Raw genomic sequence first — 15,282 nt, 5'->3', positions numbered from 1 at the left:
ATCAGCTTGTAAATCAGCAGCAAAATAAGACTGAGATAAATGGGCTGACCCATTAACAATTCCATATCACAGCTCCCAAGATAAGACACAAATTTCTTCCTCCACGGGTAATGTTGTAAACCAGCAATAATCATGTAAAACACTCAGAGACCCAGAGGGACAAGCCTGACCCTGGCTGCAGAATTTTTGCTGGTACCAATACAGACACACTTCCTTTGTAGTGATTACAGCCAGAAACACAAGGAAATATTAAGCTCATATTTTCCTGTTGATGTCCTTAAAAACCAACAATAATGTGTGTCAGAGAAGAACTAGACCTTGGGAATATCTGAATGTTGTGCTGCATGCCAAACAATGTCTGGAAAAGGGCAAGTGTTCTCTTTATATACTAAATATGTATCTATCATCCAGTTATTGGGGAATGGGTGTTAAGATAAGAAATGACTATCCATGGCCTATTTGGGTGTTTTTCCTATCAACAGGAGACCATGTGAGTGGAATGTGAAGTGCGGAAGGGGGGGCTGCCCGCACTGTGCAGCTGGAGGAGGGAGAGCGTAGCATTGCCATGGAAACCCGCTGGAGGAAACCCGGCTCGCCAGCTGCATGGGAGGATTTATAGCACCGAGCTGGGACTAGGCAATTTAAATCAACAATCTACAGGTAAAATGGCACATCTCCTTGCACACTGTCTCCATGCACTGTAAAATGAAAAAGGAAGGGTAGGTGGGTGGGGAGAGTTGCAGGAGTACAAAGTTATGAGGTGTCTTAAAGCCTCATCTAAAACCCATAGAAGAGGATGCAAAGATTCTTGTGGGTTTTGGTGAGGGCTGGGCCAGGCACGCAACAAGCAGGCACCTCTTTGTTCCCTGTACCCCAAAACACAGCAGTGGGCTCAAGGATGCACCACAGCGGTGCCCAACAAACTCAGAGAGAGGAGAAGCAGAGTCCACTCCCTGCTTGCAGGGTAAAGGCCCTCAGACTGGCTTGTTACACCTATAAGTGACACCAAGCGTGCTATAAGCCACAAACTGCTTCTGTAACAAGAGAACAGATGAGTGAGGAGTGATTTACTGTTTTCAGATTCTCCCATTTATTGACATTCAAGTACAGCAATATACGGAGTGGTATGAGACAACATTATTTTCGCAGTGCTGCCTTCATTAGCAGACATCACCAAGACCTGGGTGACAGTGCCACATAATCCTCTCCTGGATCAGACTCCACACATCTGGTGCTGCTCCCAGCTAAGGGCAACGGTTAAATCTGATGTACATGGAACTGACATTGTGCTCATTAGCTCCTACAGAACTGCATGTGCTTAAGTAACTTGCCTTGTTGTCATATCCAGTAACAAAGCTCAAAATCTCCTGATTTATGTACCCCGGGCTTACTGTGACTGGATTTAAATATGTAGTTTAGTACAAACCTGGGTATATATGTGATGTTAAATATAAGAAGGAAAATTCCTTTTGAGCTCGAGAATAGAGCCTCCTTGTCAGCAAAGACTCAAAGCCCTGTATATTCTCTAAGTGTGTTTTACTGTGTTCCACAGCTTTTTATTTAAATGCTACTTTGTTCTGCTTCAACCTTTCAACAAAGCATCAAACAACTACCAAGAATGACAGGATTTCAGCCTCTTCCTTCAAGAAGAGTTTTATGTTCGAAATCCAAGTAGTCCAAACAAAATCTGGTTCCACTTCCCTTTTGTGTGTTTTCCTCTGTAGAGCTTTCCCTGGACCTTCAGTGCTTCCAGAATCCCTCCTGCCACCTTGTAGTTCTTTATCTCCACGCAACAATGCGCAGGCCATTAATCTCAGACCTGTATCACTTGCAAATGACACAGTGAGAAGCTTATCTGACTCCCTAGGCAGAAACTCTTGGGCAGGCTAGGACGTTGTGGTGTGTGCGAATGCACCGTGACAGCTCGTCTGGATGCAAAACATCTGTCTTGCATCAGAGCTGATCTGCTCAGTCCCGCTTCAGTCACCAGTACGGGTGACTACGAGAGGTTATGAGAGTAAAAGAGCTTTATATATCCCTGGGGCCATTGACCCTTTGCTCATAAATTCACCCAATTTCCCCTTGACTGTATTTGCTTTACTACTAAGCGCCAATCCAATATATTGTCAATGGAGAAGCAGCAGCGTAAAGTCAACACAACAGACTGTCTTCTGCCTTGTTACGCTCTGTCAAGTCAGGTTGCCTTCAGATTTGCCACGGTTGCATTGCTGCTCTCCCCCGGGATGCCAGGCAGCACAGTCATTTAACCTGAGATCATTTGCGACTGTGACTGGAATTTTTCTGTCTGGACTTGTGGGGTTTTTTTCTGTCTCCTTGGATAATAATTTAAACCAGCAAATATATTCCCCCATTATTGACAAAATTAATCTATATGGAGCTAAGTGCAAAGGAAAATAGATAATAGCTGCACACCCATCTCCAATGGAAAATAAACATAGCATATGTTCGGAGGCTGAACTCTCTGCTGATGTGAAGTGGTGCAGCCCTGTGACAGTAAATAGAGGTTATGTAAGTAGAGAAGCCGACCCTGAGGAATTTCTGTTTGCTTGCAGCAAAGTTGGTAGGCATGTTACTTCACTGAAAGAAAGAACAGGCCCTGGACAGCTGAAAATGACAATTATTAGGGAATGAGCCCCTGTGAGCAAGGACTGTCACCACGATGCAAGAATTGGGTAGGAAAACCTGGACTTCATGAATTGTGCTATGTGGCAGAAAGGTAGTAAGTTTATAGACCTCAGTGAAACAGCCCGGACAGGAAGGGTTCCCACGTGCCCCTTTTATGTTTCTGTGACAACATCATTAACAGCTCTGGAAGTCGAAAGCAGCAGCCGGGGTGGACACTGCCCTGAGCAGCAGTTTCGCTGCTTTCACTCACCTCCTTTGCTTTCCCAAGCAAAACTGAGGGGACGGGATTGCAAACATAGACTAACACTACACATTGCACCCCGCAACCTTCCATTCCGAATCAGGACTCTGTTCATTTCCAAGAGGCCAACACAGCCTTCAGGCTGCAATCAACAAAGGACACAAATATTTGATCTCAACAGACAACTCGAGCAAACATTAATATTCATTTCATCCCTTAGGCAACACAGGCTGTTAATCACATAGTGTGATCGATACTGCAGTACACATTACACTAAAAACACGACTGTCATGTCAGCCTTAATGTTGAGATTTGCCAGTCCAGGGAAAATATCAAATATCAGTAGACAAAACTGATCAATATGTAAAGCAAGACAAGTAGTTTTACAGATAACAGAGCAGATTGTCTAATTAGAGTTCTGACATAACGCAGAGTAAACACACTCACTCAGCGGATGCTGAACCTGTGTTTGAACTGCAGCATATTTAAACACCATTATTCCAGATACCAACTAATGGAGGGTGCACCAGTTCCTAAGTAGTTACTTGTTCCACTGTTTAATTACCTACATTTAAACATCACATCTTATTTCCAGTCTGGATTTCCTTAGCTGCAAGTTCTGGATGTGCCTCTTTCTACTTACCTAAAAAGCTTCCTATTCCCAGAAAGGTTCTTGTCTATGAAATTAACTGTCACCTGAGATTCAGTCACAGCTTAAAATTCACTTAAGCAAGCTCAATCAATTGAAGTGCTGATTCAGCATCCCTCCTGTAGCTGATGTTTCTGTTCTTTGCTTTGTGCTCTCACTTGGTTTGTCGCATCCTGAAGCCCCGAGAGCCTTTTCACAGCCCCTTTATTTCAGCAGGTGCTTTTTCATCTTGTTCTTGTCATCAGAACTGGAAATGCAGAGATGTTCGGCCGTGCTGGAACACACGCTCCATAGCATCCCAACCTACCAAACAATCCAATCCCACTTCTCCCATTAATTGTTACTGTTCTTCCGAATTTCATTTTTTACATGAACTTTACCATTAATGGCAGATCATTGATAAAAATGTTGAATAACACTGTACCAAGAGTAAATCCTTTTGGACACATTAGAAATTCCTCCATCAGATAATTACTTTTAGATGCATGTTACCAAATTTTCCACTCATTTAACATAAGCTACATTGATTTTGTTGAGTACTATTTTTAACAGAATGTCATGCAAGATTAAGTCAGCTGCTTTGCAGAAGTCTAAGTCTATTATGTCAGCAGAATTATCTTTATTAACCTAATTTCTAATCTCCTCGAAAGAAAGATTGCAAGTTTGATGAGCAGTTTTCTGGAGCAATGGATTGACATTCTGCAGCCCTTTTGACTGTGTCCCACATTACCATGGCATCAGTATTGGACTAACGAGGCTAAAGTTACTTGAGTCATCCCAGTTACTTTTCTAAGATACTTCATTTCACTATTAGTCTCTCTTCAGGCCTTTGAAACTTTCCTTGTGTTCTGTTATTTGCTCAGAAATCAGCATTAATGGTGCGGAGTGTACTGCGTGCCAGCCATCAGTGCTAAAATGAGCATTATTACTTTTAGAAAATGCTGCTTAATGTAGAAATGTAGAAAAAAAAAAAGTATATCCTGCCATAAACACTTAGCAGAGTTGAGCCGTAAATGGTGATATTTTCACATTGGTTTTCATTGCTGATCGAGAAATGGGTTTAGACCTGAGCCTGTGTGGTTAGACTGCAGCTTTGGTTAGAACCAGAATGTGCTTCCTGTCACAAGGGGCTGGTTTGGGGGCCAGGGGGATGCAGGCGGGTGCTGCAGGAGCCTCTGTGACCCGGCGGGGTGGCTGGTGACACGGAGTCACTTCATCTGCTCCTTCTGACGCCCCGAGCTGGTGGTTGGTTACCCAGAAATAAGCCCTGTCAGTTCCACAGCGAGTGTTTGCAAAGCCCTTGCAGAAGCTTGACTAAACAAGCAATTAAAGTGTAAATATTGGCAGTCTGTTCTGAAAACAAACCCAAACAGGCTTGTTTGTAATTAACGTCATTAGCAACAGTTACAATTTAAAAAGGAAATAAAGCCCCCTTCAAAGGTGAAAATGTGTATTTTTTCCCCCCAGGCTTTCAATTACAACAACAGAGTGTTTCTTATGTCAGTTAATGCTAACAGGAAGTTTTCCCAGACTTCCAGCAGGAGAAACAGATTTTCGTCTGTTGACTATTGGAAATTGAAGCTGGTTAAACAAACCCATTGCCATCATTGTAAATATGAGCCGATCATGACTTGGAGCTCTGGGGTATTCGCCTGAGCAATGAAGCTTTGATAAAATGCCTCCAAGAAAAGCTCTCTGTTACCGCCACTCCAGTCTTCCAAGCCCACAAAAAGGCCAGAATATTTCTGCTGAAGCACAAGAGAGACTCCCATCCCCTTCTGGAGCTTTGGTAGGAGACCTAAGAACACCTCTTGGAGTCAGCACCTTGCAGGCTGTTAAATTCTGCAGGAACAGGAGCGCACGTGCCCTGAAGCAGTGAGAAGCGATGGGAATTTACCAAGACATGAAAAGGCAGCAGAAATCCATGTGTTGCTCGAGCATGTCCAGCTTGCTGCAAACATCACGGAGCTGCCTGGGGGCACGTGAGAGGCAATTAATAATGCCAAAGCTGTTCACATCCCCCCAGCTGCTTATCCAGTATCATCTCTCTTGGGTATCACAGTCAGCTCCAGATTTCCCTCCAGGCCCATCGGTCAGACTGGCTCTCAGGGAATTTGTGGCAAAGCTGAGCTGAAACACCAACCACACCAGTGGGATTCCAGGAAAGGAGGAAGACGAGGGTGTCTGCAGACTCAGCACCCTGCGCTGGGGCAGCGCTGAGCTGCAGTGCCAGGGCAAGCTGGGCCAGTCTCCCCAGCAGGTTCATTTAATGTTGTTGTTTTAAATAACAGGAACGGCCAAGTGCTCCTGCTGAAACCCGTCCCCATCCTCTCCCAAGCTTCCTGGATGGCTCTGGGCTCTTCTGAGGAGACCGTTGTTGAAACTCATGTAATTATGTTTAATGAAAATCCCAAAGCCAAAGCAAATGTTCCTGGTTCAGACAGGCTGTGTGTGGCCCCAATTTGCACACCAGCCTTTGCACCCTCCAGGGGCATTTCTATTATTCCCTTCTTTTCTTTAAACAATGCTAACTCCTCTCTTACCCATCTTCACGCTGTTTTCAGGCTTATTCAAAATACTTTGCTCACAGCTCAGTAACACATTTAAGATCTTCAGACATGAATTCTTATTCCTTCCCCAGGAGGGCTAGGTAGACATTATTTTGTAATCACTTTGCAAAAACACGGTGCACGGTGATGGTATTTACTTACAGCTGCTGTCAGTAAGAGCTGACAATTACAGTGCCAGTTCAGCAGAGATTTCAGCTGGGGTCTGTCAGCTTCGGGAATTGAACCGCAGTGCTCCTTTTGCACACAAACCCCAGCAGAGGCCACCAGCAACCCATGTTGTGAGCCGCAGGAAAGCTTCCCTGCTAATTAAGAGAGGTCTTTGTGTTTCGGAGGGAGTGCCTGACTCCGTGTGTCTGGATGATGAAGACATGGAGGCAGTAGAGGAATGTTCCCAAGCCCTAGCAATCCTTAAATGACTGGCCAGATTTGCTGCTTGACCATCACAACTCTGTGTTACTGTCTCGCTGTCTTCCCTTCAGCTTTCTGTGCCTTGTTGCTTTCGTGGTTGTCCCTTCCAAGCGGTGTGAAGTGTGACAATAGTTAGAGCTCTTTCGTGTTGTGTCGTGATAGATTTGGACATCAATTTTTAAAAGAAATATTAAAAACTGCTCAAGAAGTTTGAAGGATCCTGCAGTCCTGTTGCTTAGCGTTGTGATATAGAGACCTTGAGTAACTGAGAGGAAGAGGATGATGTAGGTAATTTGACAAGTCTCGCTCTTTATTAGGAATCAGTGGTGCCTTAAGACTGCAGAAACAAAAAGCTGTTGGAGGTGCAGAGATAGGTAATGTCTGACTAACTAATGTGACCCCTGCATCTCCTGTGATGGATTCTAGACTGAGGATTTTGTATCCTACCCCTTTTTGTATGATCCATTTCTCCTTTATGCTGCTCTTTGCAGCAGCCCTTTTCATGTTTAAAGATTACTACTCCACCTCCTCTTGATCTTATCTGAAAGGAACAAATCAATTTCTTTACCTTTTCCTCATAGGTCACACTTGTCACATTCATCTGGAGTCTTTCTATTAATAATTGCTCCACGTCCTTCCCAACACATGACATGCTGTGGACACAAGTCACCAGATGAATTAGTGGCATTTTTAAGCTATTGGGGTTTCTTTTTCTCTGTACTCTTGTAATTTTCCTGTTTCATTGCAGCTGAGGTTTCATTGCAGCTGACAAATGGATCCGAATTGTGGCTTAGGTCCAAGTACTTGCAGGGAGCTTCTTGGCATGAATATGTAGGGTTAACCAAACCCAACCCACAGCAAAGTAATTGAATTATTTCATCTAATGAATTCAAATCTATTGTGACCTGTTTACCACTTCTACAGAAGAAAAAGAAGCTGAGTTTGTCAGATGATAAATTGTCCATTGAAAATTCATGGATTTTAAGGCCGAAGGGGACCATTATGCTCATCTTAGTCTGACCTCCTGCATAACCCAGGCCGTGGAATTTGACCCAGTGATTCCTGTGTCATTAAAGTCTGGGTGACCCATCTGCCCAGAGCTCTGTGGAATACTGTATGTCTGGCTAGAGCCCAGATTGGAAGCTGGCCTCCACCCGCCTTTCTTTTGCTCCCCTTTCCAGCATTGTTTCTCTAAAGGCCAGTTCCTCCATCTGCCCATATTCATTAAACGCTGGGCCGAGGGCAGCCAAGCCCCCCTGTCTCCTGCGGTTGAGAAGGGCTGTAGCCAGTAGCAACAGCAGCTGGTTTCCATCTTTTGCACTAGTATTCTTGACTTCAAAAGGGGTTAGCATGGAGGCACAGATGGGCGCACCCCTGGAAATACCAAAATCTCTTAAGGCTGCACAGTTACTCGTCTCCATGTGCTTGTGAGCAGCTGGTTGCACCAGGGTGTTTGCTGCTCTCAGTAAAACCTGGCTGGTGTGAGGAGTGTCCCAGCCTGCCGCATGGGTTCGACTGCAGTCCCTCCAGCGGCGCTATTGGAGCTGATTGCTTGAGGGCACAATGGAGTTCCTATTTTGGGGTGCCATGGCATGTACCTCGGACACCAGCGTACCTCCCTGGGTGAGGAAGCAGCTCTCAGCAGAACAGTTTCAGCTTTCTCTGCTGTGGTTTATCTACGGAATTGAGACAATTCCTAAGCTAAGACACAGATGCAGTTTTGTTTATGGGGTTTTGTTTTGGATTTAAATGCCCAATCAATTAGCTCTTGGGGAAGAGGCTTTTGTGGTTTGCTAGTGGGGTGTTATTGATGATGTGTTTTCCTGAGCAGGATCTCTGCTTGCTCTTGAGAGGGGTTTTTGTGCAGGTCCCCAGGGTGAGACAGTCCAGTAAGTAAGGCATGGCTCTGAATTCCCTCTGATCACAGGGCTCTCGTGTCTGCAGAGCAAGCTGCTAGAATCTGCTGAAAGCCACAATTTATATCTGTGCTTCTTCAGGATATCTGTGACAATAACGACGTTTAATTTAGTGTTGCTGGATAAATGGCACTAATTTACAGACAGGCTTCTGCTGAGTGACTGGCTCACTAACTTTTACAGAAACATCTCAAGCCTTGGAAAACAGAGGGAGCTGGATGTGGTGTTTAAAGATGACCTGCATCCATCTCTAAATGTGTCTGACAATAAATAGTGAAGGCCCGAAAGTTCACAGTTAACAGAAAGCAAACTGCTGTGGGCCAGAGGGAAACATCCCTTTTCCTGGTGAATTCTTCACTACCAAAGACAGCAGCCAGGCTTTGTTTTGTAGCTAAGCCAGCCTGTGCAGACTTACCGGGAGAGCACGGGCCTCTGTGGCTTCCCCCGGTGACTCAGGTGAGGCAGACACAGCTGTGCCAGCTGTGCTGCTCACCCTGACTGCCTCCAGGTGTGGGTGTTTACTCGCTAGGACAAAAGAGCTTTCGCTAAACAAAACTAGAGACTTCTTATTGTGAAATTATGTGGCTACATAGGGTGTGGGTCAGAAATCAGTAATGCTATGCCACAGCCTTCATGTTATTATGCAGGTATGGTGTCTGTACCTTGTTGTGTGTATGCAATTGCTGTGTTTCTGTCTTTCCCTGCTGTGGTAGCTCTGGAGGTGAGTGTGGAGACACTAATCACACAATGTTAGGGATTGGAAGGGACTGATATGCAATGTTAAACACGGGGGATAAGTGTGCCCTGTAGCCCACTCTATTGCAAGGGCTGCTCCGATGCTCCCCTGCACAGCGATGGCAAAGCCAGCCCGGAGGCTGCTCAGCCCCGCTCTGCCCGTCCCGCCGCGGCCCCGGGGCGGGCGGCAGCGCCGAGCACGGCGGGCCGGGCGGAGGAGGAAGGGCCGCTGCCCGCCGCGGGCTGACATCAGCCGGAGGAGGGGCCTCCCCGCGAGTTTCTTTGCTCGGTGCATCACTTCCCGCCGCTGCCATACTCCGCTGCCCGGTGCCGGGCTGCAGCCGCGGCGGGCGGCTCGGCGGGGCCGGCGCCCATGGCGTGTCCCGGCGGGGACAGCCCCGGCTCCGCCGCCCGCCGGCTCTACTCGAGGTGAGCGGGGCCACGGGGGAACCGGCCCCGGCCCCTCCCGGAGCGGCGCCCCCGCCGCGGGCAGCGCGTCCCGCGGAGCCCCGGGGCCGCTCGGTGGCCGGAGGGAGCGGGGAGGGGCGGGAGCGCCCGGCCAGGGGAAGGGAGAAGCTGTTGCACGGCTGGGGACCCACCAAGAGTGCGAGAAGGCGGAGGGGAGGGACGCGGCTTTTCCTCCATGGGGCAGCTCCTGTTCGTGCGGAGGGTGGTGGGTGCTGAGGTTGCTGGGAGGGAAACTGTGGTTTTCCTTGGCACCGGCCCGGAGCGATCAGCTCCTGATGGTGAAACCTGGTCTGTGCCGGGCGTTTGCATGGGAGGCTCATGATCGCACTGCAGAGACTTCAAGTCTCGGCTTTAAAATTGGGCGCTACAGAAATTCACACAAGGCTGGGAAAAAAATAGCTTCAGGCTGTCTGGTGTTAATGAAAATACCGTATCTCGCCTGTTCTCTTCATTTAGATCAAAAATATAGAAGTCTAAACTGGAGTCAATTTGGGGCCTTACGGCATTGCTTGGCGCATTGTTGTTTATGCTGTTCATCCTCATTGTGTTTTATTTCTCCTCTAGCAGCCAGAAGTGTAGAGGTAATGCAGTATCTAGACTAGAGAGAGAAAAAAACAACTTGAAGTATATGCAGTGTAGTAGCTTTTCATCAGTTCTCTTGGCATGCATTGCAATAATTAGCATGGCAGCTAGTGGGTTGTCTAGTTTAATGAGTATTGGTTCATTAGGACAGCAGGTGTTTCTTGTTTTTATTGTATTGTGTAGCAGCTCCTGGGAAAATGAAAAGAGAATGCAGAGTTAAAACCATTGGTCTGCCTAACCTGGTGGAGCTGCTGAGAAAAACACTCGCTTGGCTTTTAATCACGTTGGATCTTTTTCTTTCTTCCTCTTTTGTTTTTCTTGAAAACTTTTTAGTGAATGTGCTTCTCCCATGGCTTGGTCTGGGTGGTGTGTGCTGTTAAAATCCCTGCAGTGTTCTTCAGGCCTTGGCTGTGCACGACCATGGAGACTCTCTGTCTTTACTGAGCTATTAACTGGATTGTAACTTCAAGTTTCTTCCTTAGTTTGTATCACAGTGTAGAAACTTCTAGCCTGACATAAATTACTCCAAACTCCATGCAGTAGGAATATCTAGGGTGACAGGTGAAACCTCCGGTGACTGTTTGGGTGGTAAAGCCATAATGACTGGTGTCAGCCTTCCTCACTGTATTATTGTTATTATTTTGGTTAGGAGCAGTAACTCAGGTGTAAGACCTGTAGAAGGTGCCTGTGCACACAGGGAGTGCAAGATCCCTTATCTGGGGGTGGTGAATTCTTTCTAGGAAGAGGGATGGGGTGGAAGGAAGCGTGTCACAAAGAAATGAAAAGTGTTTGTTCATTTCACTATACCCCTTGATATTTCCCTAAATTCAGCCCCTCTTAAACAAAGGCATCTATTCTGTTGTGCTCGCAGCTGACAATCCGTGTGCTGATGGGGCCAAACTCTTCTATTTAGAGACCAAAGTCAGGAGTATCTCTGCTGCAGCAATAACACACCATGTGCAGTTTTGGAGAAGGAGTCCTGTGCTGCTCGTTACATCAGCTCTTGCTAACCTTTCTGGTGCCTTTTATTTCAATGCTGTTGCTACGGCAGGACTGTGAGTCTCAAGGGGAGGCTCATTGGAAGTCCAAAGCTCTGGAAGCAGTTGAGTAGTCGTGAGTCTCTGTAGGGTCGGCACATCCGCGGTGACCAGCGCCTGGTGTTGAACGCAGGATCTCCGATGGGGCTTGGGGAAGCGCTGAACTCTGTGACAATGCTCTGCAAACCTGAGCTGAGCAAGGATTACGTGAGCCTAAGCTAATGCTTTACTTCCCAGGGGGTTTTGATCTGGTACTAATTTGAGCCCATCCAGTTCAGCTGTGTGTAACCTCTGAGGACTTCTGTTGGACAGAATGTGGGCTGTGGAAGCTGTGAAACACCTGCTCGCAGCAGCTCTATAGTGCTGCAATCAGACTAGAAATGTATAAATCTGACATGAAAACTTGGCTAAAAGCACATCGTGTTCCTCCCTCTGGACCTCCCTTTCCCTTCCCGTGCTCTGTGTTCTCTTGCAGCGCCTCATCCTTTCAACAGAGCTGTTGGCTTTTGTAATGTTTACTAACTTCTCTTGATTGTGGCATAAACAGTCTCAGTCTTGCTCATTAATGTCACTACAGTGGGTACCTGACCTGAATGCGCATCGGGCAATTAGAGCGCTCTGAGCTCCACAGATCTTTGTGGAGAAGGCAACTTTCTCTTATTCTGATGGGAAAACTGGGATGGAAGAATTGTTGGCCTTCTGACATGCATGGCAGTGAGAGAGATGGTAGCTCAATGTGGGGGTTAAGACGGGATAAACCAATGTTTGCAAAGCAGATTGGGAAGAAGGTCCAGCATTGAGATATTCCAAGGGATTGCAACACCATGAAATATTCCAGTTATTTTCCAGGTGCTTGTACTTGCAAAGTAGTTTCAAAACTTACAGTCTGGACTTTATATAATGTTGGAAGCAGTGTTGCGTTTTGTTCATTGAAAAGGAAAAAAGAAAGTTACACATTGCTTTCTTTTAAGATACAATTAAATACCACCTCCTAGGAAGATGATGTTTTCTATCTCCCTATGCACGGACATGAAAATTAGCAGCACCAGCAGTGCTCGTTTTGGTGTTCATTAAGAATTTTACCGAACACTCAAGTGAATAAGCCTTGTGGTGATAACTGCTGGGCTGGATTTGAGCAGCAGTGTGGTGACAGGGAGCTTTGTGCCTTCCTGCCAAATCCTCTGAGCCTCAGGCTATGGAGAGTTGACTCATGGGAGGGTGGCAGAGTGTGATTAGCTGGTTCTGTGGGACTGGAAGGGGCTCGTGTGAAGGGATCGCCTTGAACTTGGTGGATCGCCTTGAACTTGGTGAAGGTTCCTCCAGACTCTTGGTATAGGGAGTGAGGAGCTGGCAGAACTGGCCTGGGGTGCTGGTGCTGCGGGCAGCTCTTGGGTGGGTGGGAAGTAGCTCCTTCCACATATTTTCCTTCTAAAAACATGTGGAGTCAGTGCAGGTGACTTCTATTACATAAGCAGGACCTACGTATAAAATATAATGTTTATGTGATATTTTTATATATATATATATATATATTTTTTTTTTTTTTTTTTTAACCTGTTTGAGCTTGCGGGCTGTTTCACCTGCTGTTTATGTCTTTGACCTTCTGGCACATTTCCCCTGTGTCCCTATTCTGATATTCCACATTGTCACAGCTGTCCTCTTCTTGTCTTCAGGTACAGATTTTCCTGCTGAAAATGCCACAGTGTCACGAGTGCTGTGACTGGAGATGGTCTATCCTGGATGGGCAGGTTTGGGAGCAGGGGCTAGTTGGCATCACAGTGAAAATGTGGTGTTCTCCACTGCCAGAAATCCAGGAATGACCCCTTTTTGTCTCTCTCTACTCCATAGATCAAACCTGAAATTGCTTGATTATTAAATCTAAGAATGCTGTTGTAGAAGTTTCTAAAATATCACAATTTTTCTTTCGTAGGCCTATGCAGTCAGTGTCCGTTAGACTGAAGGATGTGAAAAACATGCCAAACATTTCTAAAATAGCTGTGCTGCATAATAGGTGGCTTGAGCAAAAAATTATATGATAGCTTAGCACGCAGTCTTGGTTTTGTTGACATCTGGTTTGGGACATTTTGAACAACTCGCTCGTAGTTTCAGCATTTGCGAGTAATGTGGTCATCGGGACGCGGAGCCAAGCAGAACATGGAGTCTCCACCGCAGCCGGGAGAGGGGACGGTGGCTGCTCAGACCTTGGCCTGGGAATCAGTGTCTGCCTTTGCTGCAGGTTTCCCCAGGAGCTGGGGCATCCTTTTTGATCTTCCGTGTTTCACCTTGTGGAATGCAGCGAGAGCAGCTCTTTCCTTTTCCCTTTGGTGTCTGATGTTAAGCAGGTAGGGGATGTGCTTTGGACCCGCACAAAGCCATCTTCATCTTATTTCTGACCTCTAGGTGCTGCTGCTGCAATACAAACAATTGTTGCCTTCAGGATGTTAATTTGACTTTTATGTGCAGGTGTAAATCACCTGGAGATGATACACTGTTTGTGTGGGGGTTTTTTCTTCCCCTGTGCTGACTTGTACTTCACTGACTCAAGTTGTGCCAGACCTGCTCGTTTTGCCTTGTGCTTTGGGTTTAGAGCTGTCCCTCAGAATTCCTTATCCTGAGATACTTTGCATTGGATAAGGCATTTGTGGCCAGCAGACTTTCAGGTGATGTCCACACTTGCATTCAGCCTTGCTTGAAGAGCAGGTTTGAACCCCGTCAGCTCTTATGCTGCAAGGAGCCACCAGCAGCAAGTTTCTTGAAGTGGAGGGATATATCTATTGAACTCTTGTTCTGCTTTAAGAGCAGTTTTGTCTCCAAGCTGCTGATCAAGTATACCTAGTTCCACCCTCCACAGCCCAAATCCTGCGCTGTGTATCACTTTGATCAGCAGCCCAGCTTCCAGAATTCAAAGCCACTTCTCTGTTATAGAAAACATGCCAAGCACAGCCATGCATCTGGGCATCCGCAGCCTGACCACAAAGTAGGGCTGTTGAATCCTGGGCTATTTATATTGTCAGTGGGAAAGCTTTCCATTGACTGAGCTGCTCCCTCCCTAAAGATTCTTTTAATTAAATGTTATTTGACAGATATGACTTTTTAACTGGTCTAAATGGGATTTTTTTCCCCACTGAAAGCTGATGAAAGTAGGAATAATCTTGTTGGAAGGCTTGCATGCAGAGTTGTGAGTATCTATCATTTAATGAAGTAAGCTGATGAGAGTGTCAAAAAAACCAAAAGCAACCAACCAAAAACTACTCAGCTAGAAAGGTACCAGTCCTGCCAGCACTCGGGGACAGGGATGGGGACAGGGACAGCAGCTGCCAGTGGCTGGGAGGCAGCAGCTCTCTGAACAATGCCCAGCAATTATGCAACTGCCCAGGGAAGGAAGTGAAAAATTGTCATTACAATGCAGTTTCAAGGGCAATATTAAATGAGCAATTTGTAGTATAACCCTCTACTTAACTGACTTAACATCTCCTAGGATGGAGTGGCATGGTGGGCAAGGGCAATAGCTGTGGCCTCTGCTCCCACCAGGAGTGGAGCAAATATGGTCTCTTTTTAGAATAGAATTTGAGGGGTTGGGCTGAGAGCCCTGAAAGTGGGCAGCTGAACCCGAAACAGGTATAATGGTCTAATCCTGCGAGTGCCCAAAGGATCCCTGGTCTGTGGAAGCCTGGGGAAGGGGAAACAAGCACGTGCTGAGGAATCTCGTTGATACCTGATTGCTCCCACTGGAATAAGGAATGGCAATCAAAAGATCCCTCTGCAAAGCCTTCGATGTTGGAGGAGCAACACAGCCCCCGAATGAATTCTAACTTGGAAGGCTGTGCTACTCTCTGATCACAACCTTCAGGGTAGAAATAAATAGTTTAAAAATCTTCTGCTATTCCCAGTTTTCTTTAAACAAGAGGATTTTGCTCAAGGATGACAGGCACTGGAACCACAAGTCTTTCCTTTCTGACTCCGAGATTAGAAATGATATATCTAAAGAAGCTTTGCCTTCTGCTGCGAGTCAGTAGCTCTGTGCAGCTGC

General features: G+C 46.3%; 1 protein-coding gene across 1 annotated transcript in view; it reads left to right on the top strand.

Moving 5' to 3' along the window:
- Nucleotides 1-9,538: 9,538 nt before the first annotated feature.
- The window catches only part of GPSM1 (G protein signaling modulator 1), a gene marked incomplete at both ends in the record, with an annotated part of 56,553 nt that continues 50,809 nt past the window's right edge, over nt 9,539-15,282 (top strand). The window contains one exon of the mRNA XM_080355852.1: nt 9,539-9,594. Within this exon, the coding sequence (XP_080211978.1) occupies nt 9,539-9,594 (56 nt within the window). The remainder of the gene's footprint in view (nt 9,595-15,282) is intronic.

Source organism: Nesoenas mayeri (assembly GCF_963082525.1).
Source record: "Nesoenas mayeri genome assembly, chromosome: 18".
In the NCBI taxonomy this organism is placed as follows: Eukaryota; Metazoa; Chordata; class Aves; order Columbiformes; family Columbidae; genus Nesoenas; species Nesoenas mayeri.
Note: the sequence above shows the minus strand (reverse complement) of the source record. Positions and strands in the feature narration are given on the sequence as shown.